At 49.8% G+C, this 9,642-nt stretch overlaps 1 protein-coding gene across 1 annotated transcript; it reads left to right on the forward strand.

Moving 5' to 3' along the window:
• The first annotated feature begins 724 nt into the window (after positions 1 to 724).
• On the forward strand, positions 725 to 2,729 carry ARL4C (ADP ribosylation factor like GTPase 4C). The gene is made up of 2 exons (XM_063162723.1): positions 725 to 1,525; positions 1,701 to 2,729. The coding sequence occupies exons 1-2, from the start codon at positions 951 to 953 to the stop codon at positions 1,786 to 1,788; spliced, it is 663 nt and encodes a 220-aa protein (XP_063018793.1). The 5' UTR covers positions 725 to 950; the 3' UTR covers positions 1,789 to 2,729.
• Positions 2,730 to 9,642: the final 6,913 nt, after the last annotated feature.

Raw genomic sequence — 9,642 nt, forward strand, 5'->3', positions numbered from 1 at the left:
TGCTGCATTCCTGCTCGAATCATCACTGGTGTCCCTGAAAAAAGCTGCGCCTGAGCAGCTTCTGGTGTCTCACGCGCAAGGAACAATCCCAGAGTCCCAGAATGGTTTGGGGTGGAAAGGACCTGAAAAAAAACCATCTCACCCACGGGCAGGGACACTTTCCACTCTCCCAGGTTGCTCCAAGCCCCATCCAACCTGGCCGTGGGCACTGCCAGGGGTGGAGCAGCCCCACCCTGGAGTGGGCTAAGGGTGGTTAAGTGCTTCCAGAGTGACAAACATAAGGATAACCAAGCACGGGGGGATTGCTGTCCCCGAGGAGCAGGAGCTCGGGCAGGGCCAGGAGAGCTCGGGCACTCTCAGGTGAGCTCGGGCAGGGCCAGGAGAGCTCGGGCACTCTCAGGTGAGCTCGGGCACTCTCAGGTGAGCTCGGGCAGGGCCAGGTGAGCTCGGGCAGGGCCAGGAGAGCTCGGGCACTCTCAGGTGAGCTCGGGCAGGGCCAGGAGAGCTCGGGCACTCTCAGGTGAGCTCGGGCACTCTCAGGTGAGCTCGGGCAGGGCCAGGTGAAGCTCGGGCAGGGGCGGTGCAGGCAGGGGCGGTGCGGGCAGGACGCGGGGCGGAGCGGGAGGAAGGCGGCGGCGCAGCCCCTCCTCCTCCTCCTTCTCCGGCTGCTCTCCTCCTCTTTCTCTTCCTCCTCCTCCTTTCCCTCCTCCTCCTCCTCCTGCCGGGCGGGGCGAGGCTCGGCAGTCCCGGCGCGCTGCCGCCGCGTGGAGCCGCGCTGCGTGTTCCCGATCCCATATCCCATATCCCATATCCCTCATCCCTCATCCCCGATCCCATACCCCACATCCCCGGTCCCGGCTGGCTCCGAGCCGCCCCGAGCCGTGCCCCCGCTGCGGGCCGGCGGCGCGGCGATGGGCGCGGGGCTGTGAGCGCGGCCGGGAGCCGTGGCCATGGGGAACATCTCGTCCAACATCTCCGCCTTCCAGTCCCTGCACATCGTCATGCTGGGCCTGGACTCGGCGGGCAAGACCACGGTGCTCTACCGCCTCAAGTTCAACGAGTTCGTCAACACCGTGCCCACCATCGGCTTCAACACGGAGAAGATCCGGCTCAGCAACGGGACGGCCAAGGGCATCAGCTGCCACTTCTGGGACGTGGGCGGCCAGGAGAAGCTGCGCCCGCTCTGGAAGTCCTACAGCCGCTGCACCGATGGCATCATCTACGTGGTGGACTCAGTGGACGTGGACCGGCTGGAGGAGGCCAAGACGGAGCTGCACAAGGTGACCAAGTTCGCCGAGAACCAGGGCACGCCGCTGCTGGTCATCGCCAACAAGCAGGACCTGCCCAAGTCGCTGCCCGTGGCCGAGATCGAGAAGCAGCTGGCCCTCCACGAGCTGACCCCTTCCACCACCTACCACATCCAGCCCGCCTGCGCCATCATCGGCGAGGGGCTCACGGAGGGCATGGACAAGCTCTACGAGATGATCCTCAAGCGCAGGAAGTCCCTCAAGCAGAAGAAGAAGCGGTAGAAGCCCCAGCCGAGACGGGGAGGGATGGGGGAGCAGACAAAGGAACCGAGGGGGAGACAGAACCAAAGCGATTCTTTTGGGTTTAATCGTTCTCTTTTTTTTTTTTTTTTAATTTTTTATTTTTCTCCTCCCCTTCTTCATTTCCCCCCCCCCCCCCTTCCTTCCCCAAAGGACAGACAATAGTGGTGATAACAAAGCGGCTCCCGCCAGCCGAGCCCAGATCCCGGAGCTCCCCTCTCCCGTGCTCCTGAGGCTCTGATCCGGACTCCCTTGGGCTGGAAACATGGAAAACCGGGATGGATCCCCCCCGGGATGAATGAATCCCCCCACTCTCTGCATCTCCGGGACCGCCGCCGAGCCTTTGTGTGCCGGGGAGCCAGCAGGGCAGGACCCTGCTGGAGCGCGTTCGAGCGGAGCCCAGCGTGCTTCAGGATCTCTAACGGGGGATTTGGGGGCGTCGGTGCCAGCCCCCCCCCCCCCCCCCCGCATTTTGGGGCGGGGGGTGAGGATGAACTCGGCAAGGTCAGCGGGGAGGGGGCGTGCAGCCCTCATCCCTGCATCCCCGCGTCCCTGGATCCATCCCTGGGAATGGATCCCTGGATTCCCCCCCTGGATGGGGGCGTTGGACCAGCAGAAAATGTCTTGGAGAGGGTGGGTGTGATGGGTAAGGGGACACGCACCCACCCTGGTTGGTGTTTTAGGGTGCAGAGCAAGGACGGGCAGCCTTTGGCTTGGCGGGGAGGATGCGACACTGGGGTGCCGAGCGGCTGCTGAATGGTGCAGAGCGCTTTTGGCTCAAAAAAAAAAAAAAAAAAAAGGGTGGAAAAAGGACCCGAGGGTTTGGGGTGAGCGCTGCTGGGAGCCTTTTGGGGGGGGGGGCTTTGCAGGACCCCCGTTTCTCAGAGGCTCGGCGCTGTCGCCTTCTGCAGCAGAGCCCCCGCAGGTGGGCATTGTCCAAGTGCTCAGGTGCGGCTTTGGAGGTGATCCAAACCAAGGGTTACTTAGCAAAACCCCCCCAAAAAAAGGCAAAAATCGGGGTTCTGCCCGCTGTGCTGCTCTGCAGTGGGGCGGGAGGCCAAGTCAGGGAGGGTCATGGCAGGGCAGGATGGATGGATGGACGGACAGACAGACAGAGCCTGCAAAAAATCTCTCTCTGCTGGAAAGGGAAGATGGCAGGGGGGTGTGGAGGCATGGGGAGGGGGGGGGGGGTTGTATTAAGTTTCTAATAAAGATTCAAACCCGATTTAAAGCCCCCAGCAGCCACGGAGGCAAGCTGTGTCTGCTGTGCAAGCTGTGCCTTGGCCCCTCCTGCAGGTGAACATTTCATACCTGCACGGGGCTGGGCACCAAAACCCACTCAGAATCCTGTGGATCCACAAAATCCTGCGGATTTCAGGGTCCTGGCTTCCCACAGAGCTGGAGCAGCAGGCAGACCTCAGGGGCCAAAGGTGCTGGATTTGGAGGCAGGCAGGATTTTCTGGTGATTTTACACCAGAGCAGCCAAGGGGAAAGCACCAGGCAGACAAAAGCCCTTCGGGTTCAGGGGTGTTGATCCCTCCCCACACAGCATTTTTGGGGGGCAGGAGGGGGGGTTTGTTAGGGAAGAAATGTTGCAGCAGGAGTTGTTTCTTCTCCTCTTGTGGGGTTTGAGTCGTCGATGCGTGTGGGCTGGCCCCATCCCTTCAGGTGGCTCTCTTCCCGCTCCCTCGGGTTTCCCTGCTTTGTCCTCACCTCCAACACTTTGGTACTTGCTGTCGAGAGGGAGAAAGAGAGAGAGAGAGAAAGGGAAAAAAAAAAAAAAAAGAAAAAAGAATTATTTATTTTTGATGCCACAGAAGCCACGTGTGTGAACCCGTTTTTTGGCAGAAACGTAGAAGCTGTGTTGACCCCAGCGGCTCCAGGGCCAGCAGGCTGTAGGAATGACACGGTGGTGGTGGTGGGCTTTTTTTTTTACCTCCTGGTTTAGCAGATGGAAAAAGGCTGTTTTTTTTTTTAATGGAGCTGGCTCCTTCCTGGGAGCCTGTGTTCCACCCAGGAACAGCTGAGCATCCCCTTGGAGAGATGGCAGAGGGCTGGGAGGCTCGGGTGGGACGCCCTTGCCGGCCGCTCCGCTTCCTGCAATAATTAAAAAGACTTTTCCAACGAGCAGCTCCTGGCTTCCGTGGTGTTTCCATCATGTTCCCCCCCCCGTGTGAAGGGCGAGCATCGCCCTCGGTGGGCTGCAGGAATTGGGGCCCCAGCAGGGCAGCCCCCAAGGGGAACTGTCTGGGCTCTGTGCATCCTCTCAGATTCTGGATGACCTGGGTGTTTTGGCAGGTCTCACTCCCCCAGGTCCATCATTCCCTGTGTGTTCCCATCCATGATATCCCACGTCCTGCCCTTGCCATTGTCCATCAGTCTCTTGTCTTCATTTTTTTTCCTTTCTTATTTTTTTTTTTTTTTTTTTTTTTTAAAGATGCAGACATAACGCTGTGAACCGAAATAAATTATTTATACAATGAAAGGGCCTGAAAAAAAAAAAAAAAAAGACTACAACAAAAAAAAACCCAACCAAAACCCAGTGTTCTGCTCATTTCTCAGTATCAGTGCTGCGTTTGGTGTGTGGTTTGAAGGAGAGGAGACAAGGGGACAGAGAAGTGACCTGCTGAGGATCCAGTGTCACATGGCAGCCTGCTAGGACACGGGGGACATCCATAATTTGCTGGTTAATGAAATCTGAGCTCTTTGGCAGGTCACTTAATGTCTCTGCATCTCTGCTGCTGCCTGTGAGAGAGGAGGAGGAGGAGGATACTTTTTGGTGAAGGGAGGGGGGGGGGGGGGATTTTGTTCCACCACCTCCTCTGATGTGAAATCCGTGTCAGAGAAACGTGGATTTTAACTCCGCGCAGAGAGAAAGTTCCCGTATTTGCTCACTGTGGCTTTTTTTTTGAACGGGTGGTGGCCTCGGTGGCAGAGAGCCAGGTCTGCAGGGGTTAAAGCAGCACTTGGGAACAGGATGCAGCAGACAGAGCTCCAGGCTCTCTCTGCTCCTGGGTGGCTGCTGACACAGGAAACCCAGCGTGACATTTCGGGGGGGGGGAGCGGTGGAGCTGGGTGGCAAACGACTTTCTTTTTTTATTTATTTATTTCGAATTTTTTTTTTTTTTTTTTTTTTTTTTTTTTTTTTTTTTTTTTTTTAGTGATGACAAGGCAGCCAGAGGGGAAATGATGAGCCTGACTTGTGAAAGTGAGATGGGGAAGGGCTTGGGGTGTTCTCACCCTGCCTGAGGTTTGTGGGATGTGTGCAGTGCTGGGGTAAGGGGAATGTGGTGTCTGCTCTGCAGGGTCAGCCCTGGGGGCTCTGAGGGGTGACAGGGCACGGCTGGAGCTGTGCCAGGGGATGTTTAGGCTGGGTTTTAGGAAAAGGTTCTTCCCCCAGAGGGTGCTGGGCAGTGCCCAGGCTCCCCAGGGAATGGGGAGGCTGCCAGAGCCCAAGGAACATTTGGATAGTGGTCCCAGGGACGCCCAGGGTGGGATTGTTGGGGTGTCTGTGCAGGGCCAGGGCTTGGACCCCACGATCCTTGTGGGTCCCTTCCAGCTCAGGAGATTCCATGGCTCTCTGAGCCCAAAGGCTCATCCGGAGCTGCTGAGCTGCTGTCCAGGCTCAGAAATCCCTCGGAGCTGAGCTGGACCGCGGCATTCCAGGAATTTTCGAGTTGTGCATTGCTCAGCTGCCCCCCGACCCTGCAGAGAGCCTCTGGAAGGTGCCGTGCTCCCCATGGGCTCCCTCCTCACCCATCGTGGGCTTCTGTCCCTCTGCCACACATCCCAATGCTCCTGAAGATGCTCCAGCCCATCTCCTGCCCCGTTTTCCATGGGACACCTCCTCCTTCCATGGATCTGAAAGCCCAGCAGTGCCCACACCTTCCTTAGCCTGAAGGGATTTGTCCTTACTGATCCCACCTGGCAGAAGCTGAATTTTGGGGGTTTTCCAGCTGGTTTTTGGGCGTTTTCCAGCCGGCCTGGAGGTGTGGACACTGACATTGTGTCCCTGGGTTTATCTGTGAGCCAGGGGAGCTGGACTTTGGTCCCTTGGGCACCACACGGAGCTGGGGGAGGTTTAAAGGGGGAAAATAAAATGGTTTAGTTGTAATAAAATAAAAACGGTAATGTAATTAGAGCAATAATAATCTGGACAATTGGGATTAGGACAATACGAGACAATAAGAACAAAGAGTTATGGACATCTGGGTACCTTTTCTGGGCAAAATAAGCTCGAAAAGGGACCCACATTAACAGAGGATTAACCCTTAAAAGCAACAGCCTGTTGCACATTCATACACCTCATACATGGTGCATAATTTCCATTCAAACACAGGATTCTGTCTGGGCAGTGTCAGCTTCTTCCTCTGAATCCTGATGGCATCTTCAGGGCTGAGCGAGGTGGGAAGAAGTTAATTTCTTCTGATAATGGAGCAATAAATTCTCTTTCTCTGAAAGATTCAGGTGTCCTGTGGCTGCTATCTGGCTGTGAGTCCTTTATTTATAAAAAAGCATCTTATATAGCATAGTTTCTATTTTAACCTTCTGAAAATGCATGTATTCTATGATTGGCTTTTTGCAAATATTAAAATGAATATTGTATGTGTTGTGTTTGAAAGTAATGCTGTATTAATTCCCTTAAGTAGTGTGTTAAATATAGTTTTAGGTTATAAAAATTGTTAAAATAGAAACGATGCTATGTGAGATGCTTTTTGTAAAGAAAGGACTCGTGAGATAGCAGCCACAGGACACCTGAATCTTTCAGAGAAAGAGAATTTATTGCCCTCTGATCAGGAGAAATGAACTTCTTCCCACCTTGAAGGTGCTGTTAGGATTCAGAGGAAGAAGTTGACACTGACCAGACAGAATCCTGTGTTTGAATGGAATTTATGCATCATGTATGAGGTGTATGAATATGCAACAGGCTGTTGCTTTTAAGGGTTAATCCTCTGTTAATGTGGGTCCTTTCTAGGGCTCATGCTGACCAGAAAAAGGTACCCGGACGTCCCTAACTCTTTGTTTCTATTGTCTCATATTGTCCAAATTATTATTACTCTAATTGTGTCACTATTTTTACAACAATTTCATCACTATTAAACTTTTAAAGTTTTAAAAAGAAATGATTGGCGTTTTTCACACTCCTCCTCCTTCCTGACATCTCTCCCACGCCGGGAGCCCCTGCGCTGCCCGTTCTGCCTTGCCCTGCGCTGAGCCAGCCCCACAGCTCCTTCTGCCCCTCCTCGCTGGCTTTGCCTCGTTAAGCCAAATCCCTCCGCTTTATTTCAAATGGGATTTGCTCCCCAAGCAAGGATCTTTAAAAGGATCATCCTGGTTAATGCAATCCGGAGGGCGCTGGATACTTGGAGCACAGTGCACGGCACCTCCAGGAGCTTCTGGCCAAATTTTGGGGGGGTGGTTGAGGATGACCACCTGTGATGGTGTTCCCAGGGGTTCTTGGATCAGGGAAGAGACGAGGATCTGACTCCATGTTTCAGAAGGCTTGATTTATTATTTTATGATATATATTACATTAAAACTATACTAAAGGAATAGGAGAAAAGGTTTCATCGGAAGGCTGGCTAAGAATAGAATAGCAAAGAATGATAACAAAGGTTTGTGGCTCGGGCTCTCTGTCCGAGCCAGCTGGGCTGTGATTGGCCATTAATTACAAACATCCAGCATGAGACCAATCACAGATGCACCTGTTGCATTCCACAGCAGCAGATAACCATTGTTTATATTTTGTTCCTGAGGCCTCGCAACTTCTCAGGAGGAAAAAATCCTAAGGAAAGGATTTTTCATGAAAAGATGTCTGCGACAGACCAACCCCTTTAAAACAGGCTAGAAACCCCTGCCAGAAAAAAAGAAAAAATCCCACAGTGATTCAAGTGTTGTGTGCTTTGTTTCAGGCAGGCCCATCCTGGAATTTCTTCAATGGGAATTACCCCCAAATCACCAGAATTTGTGTCTGAGCAGCAGAAGGCCGCTGCTGTGAGGTCCTTTAAGCACTTTGCACACACACTTTGCCACGCAAAAACCCCACAAACCCTCGTGCTGGCCTGGCAGAGCAAAATTGAGACATTTCAGCACGAGGGTGTTTGAATATGGAGAGCTCAGCCCGGGAATATTTGCTCCAATAAACCATTCTGTTTATTTCAGCTTAGCCTGTGTTTGCTTCCCTCAGACTGTGGTGCGAGGTTTCAGGCAGGGAAGCTCACCAAGCCCATCAAACTCTCCAGAAAGGACATTAAAACACTGCTGGAAGGTGAGTTAAGAGCCTGGACACCCCCCAGGTGAGCAGGAGGAATCCCATGTCCCTCCCTGAGTGATGGAACACTGGAAGCACAATGGGAATTTGCGAGGAGGGCAGAGAGCTCTTCCATCAGCCCACAGATTGGATCCTTCATCTTTGTCGTTAGTCATCCTTATTTATTGCTGTGAATGATATCATAGAAAGGAATTCTAATTATTCTTGTTGACATTAACAATATTATAATGCAGATATTTATTAATAAATAGTGATAAAAGCATTAAAAAATAAAATAAAATTAAAAATAAATAAACCAGTCTTTATTAATAAATAGTGATAAAACCAGTAAAAAAATAAAATAAAATAGTAAATTAATAAATTATTGATATTAACAATATTATAATGCATATATTATTAATAAATAGTGATAAAACCAGTAAAAATTAAAATAAAATAAACCAATAAATAAATAAATTATTGACATTTACAATATTATAAGGCATATATTTATTAATAAATAGTGATAAAAGCAGTAAAAAATAAAATAAAATAAAATAAAATAGTAAATGAATAAATTATTGATATTAACAATATTATAATGCATATATTATTAATAAATAGTGATAAAACCAGTAAAAATTAAAATAAAATAAACCAATAAATAAATAAATTATTGATATAAACAATATTATAATGAATATTTTTATTTATAGTGATCAAAACAGTAAAAAAAGAAACAAAACAAAATAAAATAAAATAAAGATAAACGAGTAAATAAATAAATTCTTGATATTTACAAAACTATGATGCATATCTTTATTAATGAATAGAGATTAAAACAGTAAAAAATAAAATAAAATAAAAAGAAATAAATAAACCAGTAAATAAATAAATTATTGACATTTACAATATTAAAATCCATATATTTATTAATAAATAGTGATAAAACCAGTAAAAAAATAAAATAAAATAAAATAAAATAAAATAAAATAAAATAAAATAAAATAAAATAAAATAAAATAAAATAGTTATGAGGCACAGGGTGCCCAGAGCAGCTGTGCCTGCCCCTGGATCCCTGGCAGTGCCCAAGGCCAGGCTGGACAGGGCTTGGAGCAGCCTGGGATAGTGGAAGGTGTCCCTGCCCATGGCAGGGGTGGAATGGGATGAACTTTAAGGTCTTTTCCACCTCAAACCATTCTGGGATTTTATTTTTATTGTCCATCCCAAGTTTTGCTGCTGGGGTGAGCTGCTCTGGTTCTCATGATCCCGTGGTGCTGGAGCATTCCCAAATGACGGGGACTGGGGAAACAGGCACTCCCAAAGCTCCTGATCCCACCTGGCATTGCTTTCAAGTATTTTGCTGCCAGGAAGGGAGCAGAATGCAAAGCTGGGCCTAAATGCAGGATTTTTACACTCCTGCCTAACCTTGGTCACATTACTTGCCCCCAAACTTCTTTTCCACAGGAATAAAAGGAAAATTCCAGCAATTTCTCTCCTCCCTGGGCTTTCAGAAAGAAACTGAGGCTGGTGTGATTCTCAGATCCCCTTGGTAAAGATGCCCAACCTGCAGGATTGTCCTTTCCCTGGTGGAGAAAGGGGCTGAGGGGTGAGGGTAGGGGTAGATTCCTGCAGATCCAGGGGCTCCTGCCCTGCCATGGCCACATTACTGGGTCCCAAATGATTACTGGGTCCCAAATGATTATTGGATCCCAAATTATTATTGGGTCCTAAATGATTATTAGATCCCAATTTATTATTTGGTCCCAAATTACTATTGGATCCCAAATGATTATTGGATTCCCAAATGATTGTTGGGTCCCAAATTATTATTGGGTCCCAAAT

This window comes from Melospiza melodia, chromosome 8 (assembly GCF_035770615.1).
Source record: "Melospiza melodia melodia isolate bMelMel2 chromosome 8, bMelMel2.pri, whole genome shotgun sequence".
Classification (NCBI taxonomy): Eukaryota; Metazoa; Chordata; class Aves; order Passeriformes; family Passerellidae; genus Melospiza; species Melospiza melodia.

Bases quoted from the DNA above. Each gene is read 5' to 3' on its own strand.
- ARL4C (XM_063162723.1), top strand. From the start codon at position 951: ATGGGGAACATCTCGTCCAACATCTCCGCCTTCCAGTCCCTGCACATC. The intron at 1,526-1,700 runs GTAGAAGCCCCA...CCTTCCCCAAAG, and splicing joins CTCAAGCAGAAGAAGAAGCG to GACAGACAATAGTGGTGATA.